The following is a 27,728-nucleotide window of genomic DNA, read 5'->3' on the forward strand; positions in this document are numbered from 1 at the left end:
ATTATTATTATTATTATTATTATTATTATTATTATTATTATTATTATTATAACAGCTCAGTGATGTTTAGGGACAACATGTTTGTGCACTTTCTAAGTATTTCAATTCTGTTTTTGAATAAAGGATTGGAAATGTAGGTTTTTTTAATCCAATTAATCGAAGAAAATAATCAACAGATTATTAAAATAATCGTTAGTTGCAGCCTTAGTCCCGAGTGATTTGAATTAAGCAGTACTCTGGCATGCACTGATATGTTTTCAACAAGTGCTGAACGATCCATTAAGTGTATAAACAGCTTGAATTCTGACACAAAAACTTTCAAAATGCAGATGAGGCTCAGATTAGTCTGTGAGCTGGCAGGACGTGTTGGCGTTAGAAACAATAACACCCCTTATAAGCACTATATTTTTGTGCCATTAGATCTATTTAACACTTCGCTGCTTCTCAGATCTGATTTTGCTTTTGTAAAAGCATGCCATAATCCTCAAAGAGCTGGCAACCGGGAATCTTGATGGGACCCGAATCAGTCGGACACCGTCCAAACGACGTGTGAAACTTGATTAAGACACAGACCCCCCTGCGATAAGATCTTAATATCTCGATAGCACCAGGATTTGTTGTCTTGTCAGAGATTTGTTTCTTTTTATAAAACAAAAATTGCTATCAAGCAGACTCCCCTGAGCGTTCACCACACTCCAGTCATTTAGATTTACCGCAGCGTTTTCACATTGTTTCAATAAAGGCCTGAAATAAGTCTGCCAGTCACACTTAGTTCTGTAAGTACACATCTCCGACCTTTAAATGGCACTTCGCTCAAAGCCACACAGCTCTTTCTCCGGACTCTCTACATAAACCGAGAGATTTCACCGTATCTCCCGGCTTCACATCACTCGCTTGTAAGTTTTACTTAGATTGTGATCATACCGAGTCCTTTCTTTATCTAGTTCTGGATCTAAAGAGGGCAGCTCGCTTCGCTGTCATCCATTCTCATTAAAGAAACATGCAACATTTAATGACTTTGGAAAGTTCACCTTCACATGCAGAACGCTGCAGTGAAGAAAACATCACAGTGATGTAACGGAGAAAAGCTTGGGAGATCATTAAGCATGTCGTTTAGACGGGATTTGTGGTGAAATGCATTTACATAAAAAGCATCGAAATGCAATTTGAAGGCCATTAGCGGCGCTGTTTATGGTGGGAAATTACCGGGATTTTGGGTGAGAGTGCTGCACTTTTATGCATTATCAGATTAGCCAAAATACTGTATATAAATGAACTCACTGGGGTCGGGGATTGTATATGTGTGATTGACAGATGTTCCAGTTGTGTGGAAACGTGCGAGTTCTCTACTTTGGAGATTGTGTGGTGGTCTGGCTATTAGCAGGTTGAATTATTGATAAAGCCCGAAGTCTAGGAAAAACTCAAAACTGAAACTTAGTACAGGGCCAGTTGTTTTTGCTGAAGTCATGAATATTATATTGAGCTCTTTTACTGTGAGAAGAGTATGTGCTCTTCCCAGAAAGCTTTATGTAAACCTTATGCTTCACAGCAGCAGTGATTTATGTTGGGGCTGTAGAGAAAGAGAATTTTATTATTGTATTTATATATTCACTACCGGTCAAAAGTTTGGGGTCGTTTATTTTTATTAAAAATATATAAATATATATACATTCTGTTCATCAAGGCGGCATTTATTAAATGTAGAAAAGAAAAAAAAGTTAAATGTTAAATATTTATTTATTTAATATTGTATGTAGCTTTAAATGAAATTATTAGTTCAGTCATTCTTGCTTTTATTACTACTACTAATAATAATAATAATGACATTATTATTATTATTATTAATAATAATAATCTTTTTTTTCTTTTGTCTAGTCTTATGTTTTGGTTTTAGTTTAGTTTAGGTTCGGGTGTATTATTGATTTTTTTTGTGTCTTATTTTGCTTTGTTTTCTTTGGGTTTGTTTTTTTCCTTTTTTTCTCTCTTTGTTTTTAGTTTAACTTTTTGTTTTACTTTGTTTTCCTGTTTGTGGTTTGTGGTAACACTTTAGAATAACTATCCATTATAACTAGTTTATAGTTCATTAATAAACTGTTAGTTAATGAGTTATAAATGACTTGTTTAATTTAAAAGTTAATCGTTTAAATATGTATAACTGTGCCTTAAAGATACCCAAAAAAATAACTTGCCAGCTGTTAGTTAACAAGTAACAAAAAATGATTGCTTTCTGCATTTTAATGATTTATAACTATACCTAATAAATTAGTTTCATGTTTAACCTCATGGGTTTGTGTTCTGTTTTATACTGCTGTTCTGAAAGGTGATGGCTCAGTATGTGCGTTTCTATACGTTAAACACAACGTTCAACATTGCATCTGTGGAGTTTCTTTGGAAAAATACAGCACATAGAAAAGCCTATGAGTGGAACAAGGGTAAGGTAGAAACATTTTAGATTTTAAATATCACATCAAATTTCTGTGCCTTGAACTTTCTCCATCAATTTCCTGTTCTACAAAGTTTCACGGGTATTAGTAGATGGTTAACAAACTATGAACAACTGATCTGTAAAGGGTGAGTTAATATATTAGTTAAGTGTTAGTTATTAGCTTATGTATGTTATTTGGACATTATTCTAAACTTGCAACTACTCCTCATTTACAAACAGTTAATAAATGAAGAATAGTTGCAACTTTAGAATAACATTCTTAAAACATATATAAAATATTAACAGATACTAAAGTCTTCAGTAAGTATTTTACTAACAGCTTGTTCATGATTCATTTGACAAAAGTCATTTATAACTCATTAGCTAACAGTTATTAATGATCTATTAACTAGTTATAACGAATACTTATTCTAAAGTGTTATCCTTTTTGTTTTCGGTTTTGTTTTGCTCAGTTTTCTTTTGTTTTGCATTGCTTTGCTTTGTCTAGTCTACTCTAATCTTGTTTTGATTAGGTTTTATAATTAAGTTTTGTTTAGATTTGTCTAGTCTAGTCTTGTTTCAGTTTGTTTCGGTTTTAGTTTAGTTGTTTTTTGCTTTGTTTTCTTTAATTTCTTTATTTGTTTCTTTGTTTTGTTTTGTTTTGTTTTGTTTTTAGCTTAGTTTAGTTTTTAGTTTTCTTTTCTTTAGTTTTGTATCGTTAAATCCTGTGTCTGCAAGGATTTTCAGTAGAAATCTTGACATGAAACATCCTATAAATGTCAAATTACTTGAGATGCAAAATTGTACACAACATGACATAACGTGTGCCTTTTTTCAAATGTGCATTCAATTTAATGTATAGAAGTTTATACTGAAAGACTGTCAACAATATGTAAAAATCACTTATTTTGAAATAATCCACAAAATTACTGCGAACATTTGCATCTGAAATAAAAACATCTTGTTTTAAAACATAAATGTATGTGTAATAACAACAAACAGAACTATTTACAGAACTAGTTGTTCTGTGTTTCTCCTTCTTCCCATTGAGCATGTGTGGAAGATGTGGATAACATCCAACCACACTCCAAAGAAACAGTTCCTTTACGCTTCAAAGAACTTATAAATATGATATATTAACATTATTATCCCCTGAGACTGTTTAATAGACATTATTCAGTGGAATGAATCATTTGCAGGGCTCTGCGTGCTCTCCCTTTCAGATGATCAGAGCAAAAGCCTGTGGTGGGGAGGCTTGTTTACTTATTATTATTTTCAAAAAGCGATTTTCTCCCAATCCCATATTTCTTTTTCGCCGTGCAAATCCAGTGGGCTAAAGATCAGAGCGAGCAGCGTTCAAGTTGAATTGCCGGTATTGGAAGAGTAAACGTGTTGTTGTTGTTGCGTCGTTTTACCTTTGGGTGAGGAATAAGGTCAATAATGTTGCTAATTTATCATCGCTGCTGTTTAATCGACTTGAATAAACATTGTTTTTAATGAGCGTCTGTGTCCCAGGAGCTAAACACTTCTATTACATCAGTGCGAATTAGGGTTTTGGCTCAGTGAAGAGCACATTGTGTGGAGCACATTGCTGGAGGTTTTTATTGAGCTGTGATTGCATTAATCCTGTTTATAACCATCTATGTAATGAGGCTGCTGTGTGTTTGGGTTCGGCAGCTCATTTCAGGAACCAAATGATCCTCTGTGCGCTATAGCCTTAACTGCTAATACAGTTCTACTCTGCCGATCTCGCACTCCATTTTTCTCTTTCCCTCCCTTCTTCAATTCTGTGCTGACTCCAGTTATTTTCAAGAAGGTTTTTTTTTTTTTTTTTTTTTTTTTGGATGACAGAAACAGAGTGAAATGAATGTATTTGGAGTGGAGTTATAGATTGGTATTATTCTGGTCGGCTCTGGTTTGTGCTGTTTATCTCTCCTGAGGGTTCAGGAAGATGTGGATCTGTGATCTACTTTTTGCAAACTACCTCATTGTAATCTGTGTTTGTTTGTTGCTTTTTATTCAAGCTTGCATTATTTGTGTCTCAAATTAACGGTAACTCTTCATTCAAAAACCAAATTCAGCAGTGACCAAGCTTTGTGTAAACCTTATCATTCTTCTTTTTTTTGTAACTGCTGTTTTATTTGTTTTGCTGCAATTATACTTTTTTTTTTTTTGTAGATTTGTTATAGAGGCTTTTTTCACTTTGGAAATTAGGTGTTTTTTCCTCAGAATTCTCTGTTTAACTTCACCATTATGAGAAAAACATTTTTTATATATATTGTACAATTTGGGCTTTTATATTTCTTAATTGTCACCATTTTTGACAATTATAGGCCTACACTCAGCAGACACTTTATTGGGTACACCCTACTAGTACCGGGTTGGACCTCTTTTTGCCTTCAGAACTGCCTTAATCCTTTGTGGCATAGATTTATCAAGATACTGGAAAAATCCCTAGATAGTTTGCTCCATATTTACATTAAAGCATCACACAGTTGCTGCATATTTGTCAGCTGTACATCCATGATGTGAATCTCCCATTCCACCACACCACAAAGAGGCTTGGATTGAGCTCTGGTGACTGTGGAGGCCACCTGAGTACAATAAACTCATTGTCATGTTCAAGAAACCATTCTGAGATGATTCACGCTTTATGCCATGACGTGTTATCCTGCTGGAAGTGGCCATCAGAAGATGAGTACACTGTGCTCATAAAGGGACAAGGTCAGCAACAATACTCAGGTAGGCTGTGGCATTGACACAATGCTTAATTGGTACTAATGGGCCCAAAGTGTGCCAAGAAACTATCCCCCACAGCATTACACCACCACCAGCAGCATAAACCATTGATACAAGACAGGATGAATTCATGCTTTTATGTTGATGATGCCACATTCTGACCCTACTATCCGAATGTCGCAGCAGAGAATCATCAGACCAGGCAACGGTTTTCTCTTCTTAGCTGACAGGAGTGGCACCCGGTGTAGTCTTATGCTGCTGTAGCCCATCTGCCTCAGGATTGGACATGTTGTGCATCCAGAGATGCTCTTTTGTTTATCTTGTTTGTAACAAGTGGTTATTTGAGTTACTGTTGCCTTTCTATCAGCTCGAATCAGTCTGGCCATTCTCCTCTGACCTCTGGCATCAACAAGACATTTGCACCCACAGAACTGCCGCTAACTGAATATTTTCCTTTTTTCAAACCATTCTCTGTGAACCCTACAGGTGGTTGTGCGTGAAAATCCCAGTAGATTAGCCCTTTCTGAAATACTCAGACCAGCCTGTCTGGCTCCAACAACCATGCCATGTTCAAAGTCACTTAAATCACCTTTTTTCCTCATTCTGATGCTCGGTTTGAGCTGCAGCAGATTTTTTTTGACCATGTCTACTTGCCTAAATGCATTGAGTTGCTGTCATGCGATTGGCTGATTAGAAATTTGTGTAAACGAGCAGATGGACAGGTGTACCTAATGAAGTGGATGGTAATAAATACATATAATTAATCATCTAATTATAAATAAATATGGTTCCTCAAAGAACCCTTCAGAAAATGATTGTGTAAAGAACCATTTTACACCCTTTGTGCAATGGGAACTTTCTATGGGTTTTAAAGGTTCTTTATGAAACTGTTGATGCCAATAAAGAACTAGAGTGAACTTTTTTTTTTTTTTTTGGTAAATATCTCACCAATTATTGCTAATACTAATACTGATAATTTTAAATACAGATTTTTTACCGTATATCTTGTAATTTTTACCATGAGTCAGAATGGCAAAAAAGTCTGAAGTCCTAATCAGAAAAAAAAAAAATTAAATAAGCCAAATAAAGGGGGAGGGGTGGAATTATTCAGATTGAATCGAAAACACAAATGTTGTTCCTTCCATGTTTAATGTTAAGTTCAATTTAAAAAGTTTTGGTTTCCTTTTAGTTAAATTTTTCCCCTTAGGAATTCATGTTTTTAACAGTTTTTTTTTTTTTTTTTTTTTTAATATAATTTGTCGGAAATGTGCTTTCAGTAAAAAAAAAAAAAAAAAAAAAAAAAACATAAATAATAAATAAAAAAAACTTTGAAATTTCCTATAAAAAGAGGTAAATTTGCATTTATTCCCCTTCCTTTCATCTCACAATTCTGATGTTTCACAGATGTTGCAGTACATCTTGTTAAATTCAGTTTTTTTATGACAGCATCATTGTTTAATAAATGTATTTGAAGTGGGAGGTCTGGTCTGATTTATGCTGTTTTTATCTCCTAAGTAAAGTTGTGGATTTGGAAAGATGTGGATCCGTAAAATACTTTTCAAACTAGCTCATACTAGTGTACTCTTGCTGTGTGTTTATCTATTGGCTTTTATTCAAGCTTGCATTGTCCGTCTCTCAAATCGAATGCAGCTCTTCATTCAAAAGAGCTGCACGCAATTCAAAATTCACCAAAACACCCAATTTTGCTGCATGCATTTCAGTTGAAAAGAATACCAACGACCTAATTAAGATATTTCAGCACATTTAGCTGGTGATTTAAAGTGTATTGTGGGCGTGTTTTTTTTCCACTGATATGCCACATACAAACACATTTGCACTCACTGGCACAAACAAAAGCATATTCCAGCATTAGTAACAGATGTGGCTTTCACTTCGCATTTTTAAGTCAAACAAAGACTCAAGGACTGAAGAATAGTTGATGGCTGGAATCAAAGCAAGCCTGTCAAACTGCATTATCTTTGCTGACAAGAATCGCAGCTGAATAAAGCCAATAAATATCTGCAGGGCATATGTGTGACTCATTCTATCTATGTTTGTTTTGTTGAGATAACACACTGAAGATTTTGCACAAGTCAAGTCTGTGTTTGTGTGCCAGTTAATAGACCTTTTGTTTTCTAAATGAATTAACAGTTGTTTGCATTTTTTTTTCTTAGAATACCTCCCTTCCAGGGGAAAAAGTTCTCTCTAGTTTTTTATTGGCATCAACAGTTTCATAAAGAACCTTTTAAACACATAGAAACTTTTCATTACACAAAGGGTGTTAAATGGTTCCTTACACAATAATTTTTTGAAAGGTTCTTTGAGGAACCATATTTATTTGCTATTATATCATAAACTATGTTTATTTATTACATTTACCGGCCACTTTATTAGGTACACCTGTCCAACTGTTTACGCAAATTTCTAATTAATCAATCACATGGCAGCAACTCAATGCACATGGTCAAGATAATCTGCTGCAATGTAAACTAAGCATAAAAATGGGGAAGAAAGATGATTTAAGTGACTTTGAACATGGCATGGTTGTTGGTGCTCTCTAAACCTGTCTCTAGAGCTTACAGAGAAATGGTCCGAAAAAGAGGAACTATCCAGTGAGCAGCAGTTCTGTGGGCGCAAATGCTTTGTTAATGCCAGAGCTCAGAGAATGGCCAGACTGGTTCGAGCTGATAGAAAGGTAACTCAACAGTAAGTCAAATAAAAACTCATTACAATCGAGGTGTGCAGTAGAGCATCTCTGAATGCACAACACTTCAAACCTTGAGGCAGATGGGCTACAGCAGCAGAAGACCACACCGGGTGCCACTCCTGTCAGCTAAGAACAGGAAACTGTGGCTAAAATTCACACAGGCTCACATTTGGACATTAGAAGATTAGAAAATCATTACCTGGTTTGATGTGTCTCGGTTCTGGCTGAAGCATTCGGATGGGAGTGTAAGAATTTGGCATCAACAACCCTAAAGCATGGATCCATCCTGCCTTGTATCAACGCTTCAGGCTAGTGGAGGTGGTGTAATGGTGTGGAGGATATTTTCTTGACACACTTTAGTACGAATTGTGTCAACGCCACTGGTTACTTAAATATTGTTGCTGACCATGTCCATCTCTTTATGACCACAGTTTACCCATCTTCAGATGGCCACTTCCAGCAGGAAGCGTCATGTCATGTCATAAGTGCAAATCATCTCAGACTGGTTTCTTGAACATGACAGTGAGTTCATTATACTTAAATGGCCTCCATAGCCACACTCAAAAAAATGATATGTTGGCGTTAATTAACTTTTTTTTGTCCACTGGTTCCACGTAACCGAGTTAAGTTACCTTTAAGAAAGAATATTAATTTTAGTGAACTTAAGTTAGTTACATAAAGGTAATGTAATATTGTTTAGTTCAATCAACGTAACATTTATAATTTAGCTTTAATCAATGTAGTTATTTAAGTTCAATTATTCTAAAATTGATATTGTTATGTTTAACCAAATAAAAAAAACATTTTCCGTTTCATTGAGTTTATTCAAAAGCATTTTTACAGATTTACATATTTTCCAGCAATAAAATGATTGTCAAAATCCAAATACTGTCTTTATCTGTATCTTCACTTTTTACAATAAGTTAAAATATTAATACTATTAAAATAATAGTAATACAAGTATGAAGTAAATTGAAAACAATAAATGATTTTAAAAATATGCTTACAAAAACATAAAAACACTTTTCAAAATAATACTTTTCATATATTACAAAAAACATTTAAAAATAATATTCTGCCTTTAAATGATTTATCAAAAATATACTTAGAAAAATGAAGTCTTCTTTTGTAAACTATACTGTACCTTTTTTACACTGAAAAAGCAGATAACACTTCAGTTGTTCAAAGAAAGATTAACATTTTAAAGCAAAGTAACACGATCAGCACTACACCATAAATTAGACCAACCATCACAGAACATGCAATAGCTACACACATTCATCTCTCTGACACTTGCACCATTTATGCACATTTGCACCAGACACTTTCTTACAACCACTCCCTATATCTACAAAAACAAAACATTGTGCATGAAGTCTGCTTCACACAGGTGTGTGGGCTTGGCAAACCACATGTAGAAGCATTCTTAATTCTTAAAATTTTTTGTATAATTAGCACATCTTGGATGTATTGCCTCTTCTTGTTGATTTGCTGAATGTGTCCTCAATTGTAAGTCACTTTAGACAAAAGAGTCTGATAAATGTTAATGTAACTACTGTAGATTCATAAGGTGGTGTTGCACATCAAGGTTTGCGCTTCATCATGCCCAGCATCCTAAAAAAGTCAGGTAAAAAAATTAAAATTTACCAACAGATCAAAGGAGAAAGGAGGAATTGATTTAAGAGGAAAATACATTTAAAATGTTTTAAAAAATAAAATAAAATAGCTTACCATGTACTCCCTCACTTAGGGGCTTTGAGGATGCATTCACACCTTTTTTCCACTGGTGATGTTCTAAATAACATGAAATGACAATTAGTAATTTATTAAATAATTAGTAGTTAAAATTACTAGTAATTTTTACTGTACATCATTTTAATGTGTGTATAGGCATCTAAAAGCATTGTACCTGGATGATCCACAGTCTCCTCAGCCAGATATGGGACTTTAGAGGTTGAGCTGTAAACCTGTGAGGGAGAAAATAGATGTGAGTGAGCAAAGATTTAAAATAATAAAATATAATAATATAAATAGCAAACTACTAAACTTAAAAATTTAAACGTGTTAGATGACCAAACAAATAAGCTTACATTAAATATGTCATCATGCCAGATGTCATCCTATTTAAGTGTCACATATGCTTGTCAAGATTTTTTTTTTTAAGTTAACAGGCTTGAATACAATTAGATAATAAATAACAACGTGCCAACACCACATTTTAATTAATATTATGTAAGTTATCAAAACTGCCATTCAAACTCAACAAAACGCTTGACACTCATTTAAAATAGAGACTATCAAATCAAATAAAAAATCAAATCACTTTTATTGTCACATTATCAGCAGCACGTGTGCTATGATGAGTGAAAAGCTTAGACTATTCTAACTGACTAATTATTCCTTACTACAAACGTTTGCAACTTTATTTGGGGGGAGTTAATATATACCAAGTATAAAATTTCACAGGAATGCAAAACAAACTATACATTTATCTGTCTATAATGTGGAAAAGACACAGGGAACATGGCAATTTCATAGCAATACTATACACAAACACAACATAGTATTACAAGAGAGTACATTCATGATTCAAATGTTGTCACAGCCTCAGTATAAATACATAAAAAGTAAAAAAAAATCTCACCTGTGTGTCCACATTGGGGAAAGCTTTGTGCACGTTCGCAATTTGTACTGTAATCTTCATCTTTTGATTCCCATAATATGGCGCCGAGCTGAGAGTGATCGTTGTGGTTTGAATCTTCTTACTTCCTGTGTTGTTTTGAAACTGCGCATGTGCAGATATTACTCCACCTATTGACCAAAATGCAGTACTGCAAAAGCAACACAACTCCCTTTCATTCATGTTACATAAGCGAGCTGTTTAAATGTGAAAACTTACTTTTTCTAATTTTTTCCAACACAACACTTTTATTTTTAATACACAAACATAAGTGAATTGTTTAATTTAAACATAGTTACATTCTTTGAACCAACTAAAGCCATAATTCATTTTTTTGAGTGCAGCAGATCTCAATCCAATAGAAAACCTTGTGATGTGATGGAACAGGAGATTCACATCAAGGATGTGCAGCCGACAAATCTGCAGCAACTGTGTGATGCTGTCATGTCACTATAAACCAAAATCTCTAAGGAATATTTCCAGTACCTTGTTGAATCTATGCCATGAAGGATTAAGGCACTTCTAAAGGAAAAAGGGGGTCCAACCTGATACCAGTAAGGTGTACCTAATAAAATGGCTGGTGATTATGATTATTATTATTATTATTATTATTATAAATTATGATATAATACATACGAATGGGATATTATCTGACTCCAATGCAGACTCATGAAAACAAAGTGGCAACAGTTTTGCAAAAACTCTATGTAGCTGTATAACTGTTTTACTGTTTTTTTTTTGTTTGTTTTTTTTTAATTTGGCCAAATTTTAGCACAAAATAAGTAAAAATAATAGAACAAACAGGTCACCAGAGACATTGCACACAGCTCTTACGTCATTCTTACACTCAAAAAATGACATTTTCTCCTTGTTAAAAATACTTAATTCAAATAAGTTAAAATGACACAAATCTTAAGTATTTTTTGTAACATCTTTATTTTTTTATGTTTAATCCACTTAAATTTGTATAAATTAAGTTCAGTTAATCGATTTGTGTTGGGACAACATGAAGGTATTGTGTGGGACCCAGCATTTTTTTTACAACCCTCTTGGTCTATCCTCAGAAATTAAAAGTCAATTAGGTAAAATGAATGGAATGAGTAATATAAATCAATCAATAAATGTATATAAAATGTATATATATATATATATATATATAGAGAGAGAGAGAGTCCACAATATTCAGTAAATACCTCACCTGGGTAAACAAGAAGCATGGCATACCCACTGCAAAACACTCCATAGTTACTTATGCACTATCCATTTTTCTGTATGCAATCATCATTTCGACCAATTTTTATATAATTCATCCATAGTTTGTCTGGGAAAAGGTCATTTTCTCCATTTCAGATAGATATTTTACAGTCATTACCCACTCTTCTTTGGTAGGTCGATTCTCATCCATTTCCTAGTTGTTTCTTCTATTTACTAGCTACCAGTAACATTTTAAGGATGTATTTGTCTTGAGCATTAAAATCAGTTGGCATGTTTCCTAAGTAGATAGTTTCAAAGCAATGATCAATCTCAGAACCCATTATTGATTCAATTTCTGCAATCACCATTAACTGATAAGATTGGACTGCTGGGCAGTTCCAGAATCTATGAGAATAATCAGCCATAGAGTTACTATATCGTCTCCAGCAAACTGCTAATTCTGGCTTATCAAGATTGTAAATTGTAAAAACAATGTTGTGATGCTTCATGCATGCTTCATGGCAACTTAAATGTCTACTGAATAAATAGTAATCAAAAATGTAGAAAACAGTTCCAATATATTGCATTTAAGCATCCCCTAAAAAAAATATAAATAAATGCTGAGATGATTTTTAAAGTCCGCCTGAACCAGACTTTACCGATACCCAGTGATGGGTAAGCTACTTTAAGGAAAGTAATAGATTACCAATTACTGATTACTACTGGAAAAAGGTAATCTGATTACATTACTAATTACTAAATGAAAAAAAAGTAATTAGATTACTAATTACTTTGAAGTTACTTTTAAAACATATAAAATACACCTATAAAATACAAAATAAACTGCAGCTCTTTCAGTAATTTAATATTCACTGAGAAACATTAAAATGGGTTGATCATTGACCCTTGTTCCAAACGTGTTTGTCTTTTTTTTTTTCTTTTTTTTTTTTTGGAACACAAAATACGAAAAAAGTTTTAGAAGAAAACTGGATACCTGTAACCATTGACATCCATAGTATGAAAAAGCACTGCAGTGTTTGGGTGTTCTGTGTTTGTCTGAGGTAATTTAGTTTACCAAAATGTGTATATTCCATACAAAGCATGAAGTTGATTGGTCAGTTCTTGTCACGTGACTCATGGTTTTTCACTGGGTGTGCCTGGAAAATGCGAGTGCTCTCCTCAATTGGAATTAACAAACTTGTGCGCACAAAAGACATGATATGTGAATGGCCCCATAAGCAGTCACACTTCTCCTCACATTCATAAGTTACCTTTACTCCCGACAGTTACCCAAGTTACCTTCACTATCCTGCACAAAAAGAACAATTTAGGGGGAATTGGACTGCCATGTTTTTTGGGCGATCGTGTCCGCCTTGGTGACGGGTGTTGTAGTAGAATGTCAGAAATGCGTGAACAATGCTTGAACAAGTTGCTGGTCGGGTTAAAAGCTGTTGAAAGTTCTTTAGAGACTACATAGACTGAATTCCACAGCAACATTTTAGTTTTTTATGCTCAGTAAAATCAAAGTAATGATTTTATTTCCACTTGAAGAAGCAACCACTCTCAACAGCAGCTATTTCAGTTCATGTTCTCCAGCAATGTAAAAGTAAATTCTTATCATCTGATGTTGCAGCTGAAAACGTGATTTAAGGAAGCATTTTTTTTTTCTTCTAAAAACTATAGTTTGTAACGCAAATAACGCAATTACATTCAAAATTCAACAAACTCAAAATATAATGCGTTACATTACTGCGATTACATTATTCCCTAAAAATGGAATGATAATACATTCTATTATTTTATTTTCGGCTTAGTCCCTTTATTAATCTGGGGTCGCCACAGTGCAATGAGCCGCCAACTTATCCAGCATATGTTTTACACAGCGGACGCCCTTCCAGCTGCAACCCATTTCTGGGAAACATCCATACACACTCATTCACACTCATACTCTACGAACAATTTAGCCTACCCAGTTTACCTGTACCGCATGTCTTTGGACTTCTGGGGGAAACCGCAGAACCCAGAGGAAACCAGAATTGAATAAGCTAAATTGTCTGTAGTGTATGTGTGTGAATGCAAGAGTGTTTGCCAGTGTTGGGTTGCAGCTGGAAGGGCATCTGCTGTGTAAAACATATGCTGAATAAGTTGGCAGTTCATTCTGCTATGGCGACCACTTATTATTAAGGGACTAAGCCGAAAAGAAAATGAATGAATAAAAAGGGGTGGGGCTTTCTTTTTGAACATGATTCCCTAATAGCAAACTAATGGTAAGAGGGGTGTGGTTAAGAATATCGTAGCTAAAACCATTATCAGTGATAACTGATGTCATCAGTGAACTACTGCCTAATGCTCAGACTTTGATTAAAGGAAAAAACTTTTTTTTTTTTCCAGTGGATTAATTTGCACTTATAATTTTTCATCTAAAGAATATAAATGTGCACTAGTAAAATAAATATGCTATATTTTCATTACACATAGACTTTAAGGTCATCATAAGGTCACGCATTTGTTTTATCCCCCCAATGAATGTGTGTATAAATCTGCTGTTTGGTTCATGGCTGAAATCAGGTGTTGTGGTAATGGCGTTTCTGTCCTGCTGCTCTGGAGGGATCAGACAGAGAAGCTGTCCCTGGTAAGATGACACGTTCAGCTGTGCCTGGATTGATTCAGCACCTTGCCCAACTCTGCTTTCCTTCTCTCAGGGGTTTAGTGAGTGTGTGCGTATATGTGTGTGGACAACAGCTCTGCAGTCTTAGTGCTTTGCTGCAGTACTTTACACTCATACAGGGCTGAGCTACTTCAGCTAGAGGTCTATAGAACAGCCTTATAGTTCTGCAGTGTGAATTTAAAACAGTGGTATGTAGATTAGTTTAGATTAGAGCTGCAGTTTGTTGCTGGTGAAAACCACAAAATTAGACATGTTGAGCCTGAATGACAGCATTCGTTCATTTTCTTTTTGGCTTAGTCACCTTATTAATCTGGGGGCACCACTGTGGAATGAACTGTCAACTTATCCTGCATATGTTTTATGCAGTGGATGTCCTTAGAGCTGCAATCCATCATTGGGGAAACATCCACACACACACACACACACACACAAACACACACACACACACACACACACACGCACACACACACACACACACACACACACACACACACACAATTTAGCTTACCTAATTCACCTATACCACGTTTTTGGATTTGGGGGGTAAACCCATGCGAACACGAGGAGAACATTGACACAAAGCATATTATGTACAGCGTAGTGGCACAGTCGGTAGCATGCAGTGTATGGGTGTTCCCAGTGATGGTTTGCAGCTGGAAAGACATCCGCTGTGTAAAACATGTTGGAGGTTCATTCTGCTGTGGTGACCCCCGAATAATTAAAGCACGAAGCCAAAAAGGGTATATAGTGCTGGGGAATGGGTATGTGGAAGGAAGATTAAGTAGCTGCGGAACTTGTTGCCAGAAAAAAGTAGGGAAAGACTGAAAGCTGAAAGGAAAAAGTAAAGTGAAGGGACTTGGCTCTTAAGGCAAGCAGAGCATCCTGAGCTGAAGAAAAAAAAAAGAGGGGCGGAGGACTCAACACTTATAGGAAGCGGAGCACTTCGATGGTTGAAGGAAGTGGAGAACTCTACGATGAAGAAATGAAAGGTTTATCTAATGGTCTGCTGGGCAGCTTTGAGGTGGTATTGGCGGATGTATGATTTAAAAGTGTCTGCTGACCATCAGCCGAGGGTTTGGAGTTTGTTGTTGTGTGAGCCCTTTGTGGGCTGTTTTTTTTTTTTTGGACAGTTTGGAATTGGTGTGTGGGAGGTGAAAATGGCAAAGAAACAAACTTCCCACTTGACTACAATGAATAGGAGGATATTTCTGACAAATGGAGTAATGTTTCATCCATTGACTCGGTGGTAGATACATTTGCATTTTAAGCAAATTTCAAGATTACTAATGGGTTTAAACTCTGCTCCACCATCGCTTACTCTGCCTTCAAGAGATACTTCCAGGACCACCAGCCAAGCCATGCCACACCTTATATTTTCAGCTCGCCATCCCTCCGCCATCTTTTGGGGGACGAATGTCCACCTCTATCATATGTGCACATTGTGACAATGAAGCTATCATACTATGCATTAACAAAGGGTGCTTCTATTTACAGTTGGTCATACCCTTATTAACCCCCTGGGGTCGAAGACCGCGTATACAAATTTTTATCTGTAGCATCGTCAAACTGCTGAATTGAACTTATACTTTCAGTTTTGATTGTACAGATAAGATCAATACATCAATCGAATCTGTTATGTGTCTACTTTTTGATGTGTACACTCGCAACAACAACAACAAACGTGTGTGGTTTTGCAAAATAAGGAAAACAGTGTAGGCAATCTCTCTTTTCTCCGTGAACTGCTTTTAGAAGCGCATCAGTAACTCGTCAGAAACTCCTCAAAAACAAAACACACCGACACGAGACATATGTCTCTAGAAAGCTTGAAGTGTCTACTTTTAAATGCAAAAACAAATATTGCTTGATAAAGTAATCAGTATGAAACCAACGCTATGTCTAGTTTCTCAGTCTGATCTCATTAGTTATAATGCGACCACGCCCACGAGGCATTGTTATTACAAGCGTCTGAAGACGCGTGCAGACTGTTCAGAAAAACACCTCACTAAAATGAAAGGAAACTCTGCAAAAACTCTTGAAAATGATGATTTATGATATCTATATAAAGCTTGATATGTCTACTTTGCAAAAACCTATTCAAGTCGAAAGCAAATTATCTCTTTTTATGTAATTCGTATAAAAGTAAGGACTGATTCAGATATGGATACGGATACGGATTCTCCTATATCGCCTCATTTCAGCTAACGTGATCCCGTCTCAGTAAGAGCGCTGTTCATATGTACATTTCCAGATGTGAAAACAACAGTGGTAAAGGACCAGTGGCAAAGAGAGCTAAAGTAGAAAAGAAGTTCTCCGAGTTTGCTCTAATGTTGGTCTGTGTCATGCCAACAAACTATTAGATGAAGATGTAGCCTTCAACTTCACAAAAATGTACAAAAACGCTACAAAAGTGGACAAAGGAAAAATAATCCTGCATCTGTCAGTCTCCACTGATGTGCCAGGGGTTACAGTAAAATACTGCCTTTTTTTCCTGCGCTGCTCCCCATCACAAGATATCTGTCTGCAAGTCTACATTTTTAAGTGTCCTTTGTAAGTTTATTCTTTAAATAATTTCTGTGAATACCTAATGAGAGGATGATAACTTGCGGCAAAAGCTGCTGTGATGCGCGCGATTGTTTAAAAGATTTCATTATCGCACATTGTGTTGTTCACCTGCTTTCTTTTGCTCACAGTTCGTTAATATGGATTAATTATCATTCTTTAAAATAACATTGCTCTAATATGAGATTACCAAAACTAACTCAGAATATGGTTATTAATCAATCTTTGTATATACTATTCCATATATTTATGATGTATTGTTTTTTAACCAATTTAAGATGCTTGACAATGTTAAGATAATATGTTGCATTTTGCATGTTTTTTTACTTATTCATGAACTATTTATGATTATAAAGTTAAAAATATCATGGATTGAAAAATATTGTGTTCCTGGACTTCACCGTGCTCAAGTAATAGTTTAATGTATAAAATTTGTGAATTAACTTGACTTTTGATGTCTTAAATAAAAATGTCAATTAACCGACCTTTCTCAAAATGGATAAATCTCATTTTGCAACAAAACTCTTAATTTACAAATAACTTTTTCAGTGGATTTGCTATATGTTAGTTTATAAAGTTTGCAGCGTTCCATAGAGTGTACTGTCTCTGACAAGTGTATCTCCAGATATTTTGTGTGATTAATATATTTTAAATAAACTGCAAACAAAAAAGTATATAAACTTTCCTCTGATTCCTTCTTGAAACTCTTCCCTCTTAGTCACATACCTGTCTGATGGCTTATTATGCAGGTCTGTGACTTCTTAGGTGTGACTCACTGCATAGTAATGATAGTTCACGCCTTCTCGCATAAACCATCACCAAAAAGTGACTTAAATTGTTTTATTTATTATATTGTTTTCTGTGAGCAAGTAAACAAGATGTTTCTCACTTCATTTTGAAGCAAAAACACTAGGTTACAAGATCCAGTTCTCAAAAGTCTTGTGCACAAATGTTCTATATGTGTTTCACGGCCTTGTTTCAGTGACTTCAACATTTTTGTTTTTCACTAACCATGCATAAACGTTTCTTTCTCAAAAACACAAACACATACAAACATTTTGCTTAGGTATTATTGTAGCTCAGCTTGTGCTGTTTACAGTTTTATCACACTTTAGCCATCAATATGTCTTTAAGATGCTGAAAACAACACAAATGTCAGTGCATGTCAAAACTTCTCCAGAGCCCCAAGATCCCCATAGACCCCAGAGGGTTAAGACAGGCACCTCACATAGATATCAGCTAAAACAATTCATTATGACTGCTTTACATGTACCATGTTATAAAAAAATGTAATTTCTGATTCTCACTTGTTTCTTTTGTCAGAGGTTCTGGCAACCGGCTTCAGAAGCTGACCCTCATACACACCCGTCCCTCATTATTTAGAAACTATATGTAGAAATGCTAAACCTCCCCCTATATCACTTCTGTGTAACTCCCATATCCCTCACTTTACAACCACTTGCCCCTAGAACCGTTCTGTTATACCTCCTGCATGGACAAACACACTTTACAGTTTGGTGACCTTGGCCAAATTACTAAAACAATAACTACAATAACTTTATTGCAGACATGCAATAAAGTTTTGAACTTCAAGCAAACAGTTTTGAGATTTCCACTCACAGTTTAGAGCAGAGGTTTCAAACGCGCAGTTTATTGTCAGTGCGGCCCAAGTTTAATATGGATGGCACATGCATGAAGGTATCACTATTCACAAGTTAAAGCAAAATTCACGTTTAACTATTCGTCCTGAACAATCTTTTTAACCAATCATCTTTCTTATGTTTACAATCACTCTTATTGGTTGGTTATTGTTTCACGGCCAGTGATCAGTGAAGATACATAATGGCATAGTGGCCTACCTAAATTATATCTGTATTTTTAAAATAGCAAAGAGGCAATCAAGTTCATTTTCATAATATGAGTAAATCTGATAATGAGGCTGATCAAAAGAGATCTCAAGATCCCTGAATCTGGATTGCATGATACAGAAGCAGCGTAAGTCAAATAACTATTTTTCACTTGGAAGTGAACTGAAATGGCACACAATAATAAAAGAAAAGGAACCGAATGCAGCCTAATGCAATCGTCTGCAGTCACATATCGACACCTGTCCATCGGCAATAGGAGTCCCCGGTAACCGGACCTATAATAGGGTCTCACCGTTATCTGTGGGTTATGCTACTTGCATTGTATTTCCATTACCTCACACAATGAATGTTACATATATTTCTATATGTTGCAAAAGTAGTCAAAACAATGACAACAACACATTGTTGCTTTTTTAACAGCACAGCAGATGACAGTAAGTCTAATTATTATTATTATTATTATTATTATTATTACAGATTTAATTATTTTCTTATTTATTTTTCGTTTGTTATATTCTGTTTATCTTATTTTGTGTAAAAAGATTCCAATCTTCTCAAATCTCTTTATTTTATTTTTTTTAACAAAGTAAGATAAAAAAAATAACAAATTAGAAATTAATAATATAATTAACTTCTTGTGGAAAACCAGATGCGGCCCAGCGTCACCCAGACTCGGCCTCCAGCGGCCCTCAGGTTAAATTGAGGCCCCGTTTACACTAATGCGTTCTCGTTTTAAAACGCATAAGTTTTGCTACGGTTACACCATCCGTCCACACTATACCGGAGTTCTCGAGCGCCGAAAACAGAGCATTTTGAAAACTCTGGAGAGGCCGTTTTCATTCTGAAACGCTGCTGCTCCGTCTCAGTGTGGATGAGCAAAAACGGAGACATCTGAAAACGGAGGCCGGACTGCTAAGATTCGCTACCTGATTGGGGCTTTTGTGTCATTGCGTATCCTTCCTTTTTTCGTCAAGCCCCTATCACATGACTATAACACATGGCTTTAACGCTACCGGAAGACAGTACTGTAAAAAACAACATGGGCACAGAAATGGGAGCTTTGTTTGCACTATTGTCTGTTTTAGGCGCCATTGTGCAGTTATTCATTTGTTGCGTTTAAGGAACAACTCGACCTCGTTGTCTGTCCACAAAAATACCTCTCTTGCTTTCTTTGCCTTTGCATTTAATGTTCAACCGGCGTTTGTTGACGAACAATAACCAAATGCCGAGCGAGACACATGCTTTCTGTTTATACTAGAACGCGCATGCCCAGAATGTGCGAATGGTCACGTGATATACGTTTTTGGTGGCGTAGTGTTCGGAGATATGTTCAGAAACGCTAGGTAAAACGCTAGTGTGGACGAGGATCGTTTTTGATCTAAAACGCCGTTTTAAAACTAAAACGCACTAGTGTAAACAGGGCCTGAGTTTGAGACCCCTGGTTTAGAGAATGTTAAGACTGTTTTTAAAAATGTGCCAATACAATTGAGAAAAAACTCTAAGTTAAACATTCTTAAATTTAGTTTGTTTAAATTCAGCCAGCCCATATAAATTGTTTGGAACAGTATTGCTCAAATATTTTTTTCAGTGTGTATGTAAGGCTTCAAAATGTTCAGTTCAGAAGAAAGTTAACTTTCTAAGGAACTTGTAATAAAATAGCATTAATTTGTAAGCAGGCTGGTGTACATGGTTGAAGTTTCAACCAATCATGCTAAAACTGCCTATTTTAATCATTCTGTGTACAGTATTCACCAGTGAGCATGCTGTCTGAGAATGTAAAAGTGGCTGGCAGCCTGTTTGACTTTTTTTTTTTCAGAGTTTGGTTTCTCCATTAATAGAGTTGTTTGGCGCTTGTTCTATGTTTTATGACACCCAAGACGATCATTGTACCATTTCAACTCAAAGAGGCATTTGATTCCAACTTGTGATAATATCGCAAATCAAACCCTGAGCGCACTATTGACTGACACTCAAAATGCCACCGGGAGTCATGAATATACAAAAGCGGCTGCATTATATAAGAAAATGCATAATGAATGTGCTTCAGGATTGTATTGATGAAGGGAAAAGCCTGAGATGTCAGTCTTCAAGTACTTTGCGCTGATACAATCCTCTATGGCAGCCGTGAAACCCCGAGCCCCTGATGGAAATAAACGCTCCCATTTTGTCAATCTTCCCTTTGATGGAAGACAGTCCACAATGCACCTGATGCCAAAGCAACACATTTCCTTTCAGCGGGACTGGGGATCAAATGCTGATGGTTTGCTTACACGGTCCTTTACAACACCAACAGCATCATGCGCTTTTTAGAGGGAAACCAAAATCAAAATCGATATTTTGGATGAGATAGAAGAAACTATAGGGTTGGTGATTAATCAAAAACAAGCTGAAATTTATGACATAACCAACGAAAATTCCACACGTTAGTTATTTTGTTATTTTCATACTTCTGATTTTTTTATTATTGTTTTATTTTTTGATATTCCTGTCGATTCTTCCCCTTTAAAAGCATACTGCATGCGAACAGACTGTATGCTTGAGGATTTCACTGACAGCACAGTGAGTGTGTTGTTATATGCATGGCAATCTGTCACATTTTAAACTCACGCTTTCTATCATATATGCAAAAAAAAAAAAAAAAAAAAAAGAGAACCCGAGTCTGTCTTACATCAGATAATTGACAAGCTGAATGTAAATCATATTATTTGTTGCTAGTTTATTTGGTATTGGGAACAGCAGCAATCCTAAGGCCAGTACCCATGAAACACGTTTTTTACTTCAGCAAATTAGTTTAAATGATGTAAGTTAGAAATTAATTCATATTCAGAAGCTTTACAGATTATTAGTAGTAATATTTATTAAGGGGTCAACAGTGAAATGAATCACCTGCATCAAGTTCCATCAGAAAAAAAAAAAATAAATCCAAAGACATGCGCTATAGGTGAATTGAATAAAATAAATTGGCCATAGTGTGTGTGTGAGTGTGTGTGTGTGTGTGTGTGTGTGTGTGTGCGTGTGTGCGTGCGTGCGTGCGTGCGTGCGTGCGTGCGTGTGTGTGTGTGTGCGCGGATGTTTCCCAGTACTGGGTTGCAGCTGGAAGGGCATCCACTGAGTATAAAACATATGCTGGATAAATTGGTGGTCTATTAGGCTGTGGCAACCCCTGATTAATAATAGGACTAAACCAAAAAGAAAATTACTAAATGAATATATATATATATATATATATATATATATATATATATATATATATATATATATATATATATATATATATTACTGACAGACAAACTCACGCATACAGGTTTGTTTTTTGTGAATTGTTGGAAAGTTCCATATGATTTTTACCCTACCCAAGGCCATAACCCTTAATGCAAATTGTGTGCAGAGTTTTTATGAAAAATAAAAGAATCTGTATGATTTATATGCCTTTTGAAAAAATTCAGCAATGTCCTCACAACTTACCATCACCATCATGGGTCATAACCATTTCATCATATACATTTATGTCCTGATATGTGACAAACCTATACACATACACATTTAAAGCATGAGTTATTATGTTGTACATTTCAAATTTAAGAATTTTCAGGTATATTCATTTATATGCAATATAAATGTATTAAATATAATTATATAAATTATATTTATATTCAAAATATACAAGTTGTTTTCTACTTTCACATGACCATTTAAAATGTCATTTTGCATGCAAGATATGCTTATTTTCCAATTTACCATGGAAAATCATTCATTCATTTATTCATTTTCTTTTAGGCCTTTACACATCAGGGGTCGACATGGTGAAATGAACCGCTAACTTATCCAGCATAGGTTTTACACGGCAGATGCCCTTCCAGCTGCAACCCAACTAGGCGAAACACCCATACACTCCTGCATTCACATACATACACTACGTGCCAATTTAGCTTATCCAATTCACCTATAGTGCATGTCTTTGGACTGTGGGAAGCACCCAGATGAGACCCATGTGAACACGGGGAGAACATGCAAACTGCAAACACAAGAGATGCAAATGCATCTCTTGTGTGCACTTGTATTTGAATCGCATGACCCACATGGAAGTGACCAGTGCGATGAGCACTATTGAATCAACACACCCTTGTTAGCAGACGTATGAATAGTCTGTGGATGGCAATTATGATTTGGTTTGTGATCTGTTTTCATTCAACACAGTGAAGTGTGAATTGCTTGTGCTGGTAAATTTCTCTCATTGCTTTTATAACAATCATGCTAAGTCCTCAGGAGGTTTTTGAACACATTCAACCATTACAAAGATAAGGATATTAACAGAGATATTAATAGAGATATCTAAAGATATTAAGAGACCCCTTCAAAGTTATCTATTTTTAATTAATTAGGTATGGGTTTGGATAAAAGCCCAATACCTTTGTTTTGTTCTATGAAGGAGTAATAACTAGAGCCAGACAGAATCTGTAAACGTTTTTGTTTTTTTCTGCTGAAAATTTTGTAAAAATAAAAAAAATCTGTGGATTTATACAGAATTATTTTGGGAGTATCGTAACCAAAAACTTAATATATAAATAAAAATAATAGCTTTTTAACTTTTATTTGATGTTTATAATGCAAATCCAATTAGATCCACTTATTTGGTAAACAAAGCAAGTCTCTCATATAATATATCTACTAAATGACAGAAAATATTACTTTACGCATGTACTACTGTACTGTAAATAAATCAAATAAACATTTTTATATTAGTCAATATTATTAAAAATAGTATAAGTCGACATTAATTTAAAAACTGACTGTATATACATTTACACACATTTACAAGTAAATAAATAAACACAACAATGGGCCAAAAATCGGCGTAAATCTGCAGATTTCTTTGTGCACAGATTCCGTGTGTGCCTGGTAATAACCTTACTTCAAAATCTCTAATAAAAATTTTATTTGGAGTATTTTTTTTTTTTCCAGAAAGTGACAGTCAAAATAACACATTTCCAACAACTTTTGCTTCATTATTTAATCTAAAGTTAACATTATTATTGTGTTGCCTAAAAATCAATCTACAAATCTGAAAAGATGACACTATTTTGTTAATTTATGCAAAAAAGGCTTTAAATGACAGCTTTTAAAAAATTTTTATTAGATAATTTTTCTGTTCTTTTACAGATTAAAACCAAAAATGTTTTACTCAAACTAGAAGCTAGAGTATTTTGATTTTGTTTTGTTGCATAAAATATCAAAAAAAGATTTTCCAGTCATGTTTATATAAATTTGTAGGCAACACTTACCCCAAATCGCTAAATACCAAAACGATTGCCAGGGATTTACTGTAGTAGCACGAATCGCACAATGGTTTTGTGGCAGGATTATGAGATTATTATGAGGAAATAAAGTCAGAATATTTAATTGCATTTTTGTATACAGATGTTTTAGCATGCCGATGAAAATATGAGCATACATTTCATGATTTCATGATTTCATGAAAAGTTTTTCTTCTTATTGCATCATACGGAACAACATGTATTAATTTTAGTTTTACCTGTGTATATATATTTTACTCTGAAAATGTAAAAAAATGTAGCTGTTGATTTTTGATTTGTAGCTCTTAAATTTGTAAACGTGCTAGTCATGTTATGTCATGTAAAATGACCAACCAAGTCTCATCAAAAATTTGAATCGACAAATATGTACCCTGAACTACATTCTCTTGCAGTTTTAGTTTTCTCAAATCCACCACTGGCCATGTTTTCTCATATGTGCCATTTCTCATAAATTCACCAGGGGCTGCCGGATGCATTACTGCGAATATTGACGTCTTTCTTGTGCGCATCCGCTTGATATCAACTGACCCGCACACCCCCTTCCCTAATCCCAACCGATAGTGTTTTCAAAAACTAACTAGAACAGAGAAAAGCCACCGCGGATGAGTGCTTCTGCCTCGATCTCATGTGCTGTTTTTAGGTTTTGTTTTACCTGGTTTGTAAAACCCTATTTTGTTTAATTCTAACCCTGGTTCCGCTCTGCCTCCGAAGTTCGGTGTCATACATGGCGAGCTATCCAGCAAACCAGTCAAGCTGGAAAAGCTGTCCATATGGAGGTAAGCAGTCAGTGGTACCACCCCATATAGTCTGTTTTATTCATAAAATGCAGCCATATGTACCCGCAAGCACGTATTTCTAGGTTCTCAAAATGTACGCCAGGGCAAATTTTCCCGAAGAGCCAGTGTTGAAAATGACTCCGGTCCAACTGGAGAGAAAAAGAGATTTGACTATTATTATTATTATTATTTTTAAATAACTTCTATCATTTTTATAAAAAAAGTTATATTTTTAAAAAAAGTTTATCGACCAGCCCTACCTGAATTTAGATGATCTGATGAATAAATAAACACCACATTAAGAATTATGTTAAACAAGACCTTTATATATAGTCAGGAGCCACACATATTAATTTTGTTTGGCCTGTATGTTTTTATTAATATTTATTTATTTATTTATTTTTTGACTCTCAAAGTGTCAGTAGCGGTTTATTTGCGTGTTATGAATCACCGAATATCACAGTAAATCCCAGGTGTGAAGTGTGCCAAAAAAAGCTCTTACACCATTTTAATTGGTTCATTCGATATACATATACAGTCAAGTCTATGAATTACAACTTGACAATAAACCAGTAGATTATACAACAGCCTTCCTGAGCAGTCTTAGTGCATGAGATGTGTATATATTGTGCTGAACGGTAATGAGCTTCTTTCTCCAGAGCGTCTCTCTGTTGACACTCCTCATCAGGTTAAAGGAAGTGCCTCTTTCTTTCTCGTTAACAGCTTCTCCCCGGTGTAAGACATTGTCTTTCAGAACACACTTAAGTGAATGCGCTGTGTTATTTTGCTGTCAGAAACTACATCTGGGACTATATTTATTTATTTAAGTCATCCACGTATTACCGTTTGACGTTGAGAACTGCATCACAAGGATCTCTTTTTCCACTAACACTTTTTTTTTTCCCCTCTCCCAGTCTGGATTTTCGTGAACATGAAAAGGCGGCGTATGTTTTAGCGCTTGACTCCAGTGTGTATACTAACACTTCAAAGTGCCTGCATAGAGAAAGAGACTCATATTTAAATCGAATTTCATATCTCTAGTGACGCCTTCTACCACAATAGGACACGAATGACTATAAATACATCAGAGCGGGTGCTTTTTTTAAGGGGAGTTGAAGTTTGAATTTGCAAGAAGGGGCATGAACATTCTCTACAGTGTGGATGATTTTACCGTAGGAAGTATGGATGTGACAATACTCGAAAATCAGGAATATTTCAGCCTTTCAGTGATAATGAGACACATGCATCTTGATGTGATTCGCACTTTGTTGTTCCGGGTTCAACACCCTCAACAAGCAATTATAGTTGTTTGGTGTTTTTGTCTTCAACAAGGGTTTTAAATCACCTATGGAATGTTGCACATTTCAAACAATAGTCTAAACATAAAACATACTCGACAGTCTACACATCATTGTCAAGCTTTTAAAATTAAAACTATTAGATTCTTAGTTTGTGTCTGTGGCCCATGTCGTATAGGTATTTTGTTTGAGGCTGAGTTCAAATCAGATGCTACCAAACTGCCCATGCTGCATTTGAATTTGTCCCAGTTTTGTTTATGTCTATTTCAGTTTAGTGTATTTATGTGTCACTCCCTGTCGCTTTAGTTTAAACTTACTGGCTTATTAGTTATGATTACTGTCTCTGCTATTTGTCACGTACTTCCCATTTGTCTTTGTGTATTTAAGTTCTTTTTATTTCAGTTCTTTTTGCTGTTCAATGGTTGTGTTTAGGGGATTAAACTTTGTTTATTTCTTTCTATTCATTAAATACCTATGTTGAATACTACGTTTGGTTCTGCTTATTGCCTATCCTTTACCAACATTACTACACATGCATTCTAAAAAGTGGAGCTGCGGGCTCTTTGCAGGACAGGTCATAAACCTTGCCTTTTCTGTGTAAACAAATGGCACTTGAGCCCAAAAAAATCTACAATAAAATTTTCTAAAAGGTGTTTCTCACAATAAACACAATAAATTAACAAAAGACACAAATGAACTCACCGTCAGTTGGTGCCGAGTAAATTTTTCATCTGTATATCCTGCATTTTGCTTTCTAATTATCTTTAGTAATATGTAAAACACAAACTGGTGCAGCTGGCTTTGACTTTGCTGTGTTTCCCATTTTCAAAATAAGAGTCCCACATACAGAGTAAGTTTAATATAAACTTCAGGTCTAAATGATGTAGAGCATGACAAAGTACATGCAAACAATGGTGTGGCTCACGGTATGGCTATTTTCATGTACTGAATTGTTATTATTTGACAATGCATAGGTATATCCAGATTTTAATATGGATCAAAACAGTCATTATTTATTTATTTTTCTCATGTAGATGACAGCCTGAGCTCAGACAGCGAGGTTCTGGATATTCCCTTCATCAGCCGCTATCGGGCAGGAGTGTATGAATGCACCGCAGCCAATGACATAGCTGTGGACACACAGACGGTCGAGCTCACAGTCAACTGTAAGTGCCTCATGAATTTAGATCAACATATGCTCACATACATATGCAACATATCACACAGATGCACAACACCATGCTGGAAATCTGGCCTTCCTTTCTTTCTTTCTTTCTTTCTTTCTTTCTTTCTTTCTTTCTTTCTTTCTTTCTTTCTTTCTTTCTTTTTTTCTTTCTTTCTTTCTTTCTTTCTTTCTTTCTTTCTTTCTTTCTTTCTTTCTTTCTTTCTTTTTTTCTTTCTTTATTTCTTTCTTTCTTTCTTTCTTTCTTTCTTTCTTGTGAAGTTTATGAAAACTATTTGGTTATTGCAATTAGTTCTTTTTTTTTTTTTGTTGTTGT

General features: G+C 35.2%; 1 protein-coding gene and 1 long non-coding RNA gene across 21 annotated transcripts in view; one reads left to right on the forward strand and one right to left on the reverse strand.

Moving 5' to 3' along the window:
* ntm (neurotrimin) overlaps nucleotides 1-27,728 on the forward strand; it is a 628,604-nt gene that overhangs the window by 581,786 nt on the left and 19,090 nt on the right. For all 20 annotated transcript variants that reach the window (XM_087269720.1, XM_087269717.1, XM_087269724.1 and 17 more), the window contains 1 exon segment: nucleotides 27,264-27,395. In XM_087269720.1, coding sequence (XP_087125846.1) covers nucleotides 27,264-27,395 — 132 coding nt within the window.
* Nucleotides 8,675-10,644, reverse strand: LOC147842128 (uncharacterized). Its single transcript, XR_015501251.1, has 4 exons — nucleotides 10,516-10,644; nucleotides 9,781-9,838; nucleotides 9,603-9,665; nucleotides 8,675-9,485 (listed from the first exon to the last, which is right to left on the reverse strand). It is a non-coding gene; the product is annotated as an uncharacterized LOC147842128 (long non-coding RNA).

Source organism: Danio rerio, chromosome 10 (genome assembly GCF_052040795.2).
Source record: "Danio rerio strain M-AB ecotype USA chromosome 10, GRCz13ab, whole genome shotgun sequence".
In the NCBI taxonomy this organism is placed as follows: domain Eukaryota; kingdom Metazoa; phylum Chordata; class Actinopteri; order Cypriniformes; family Danionidae; genus Danio; species Danio rerio.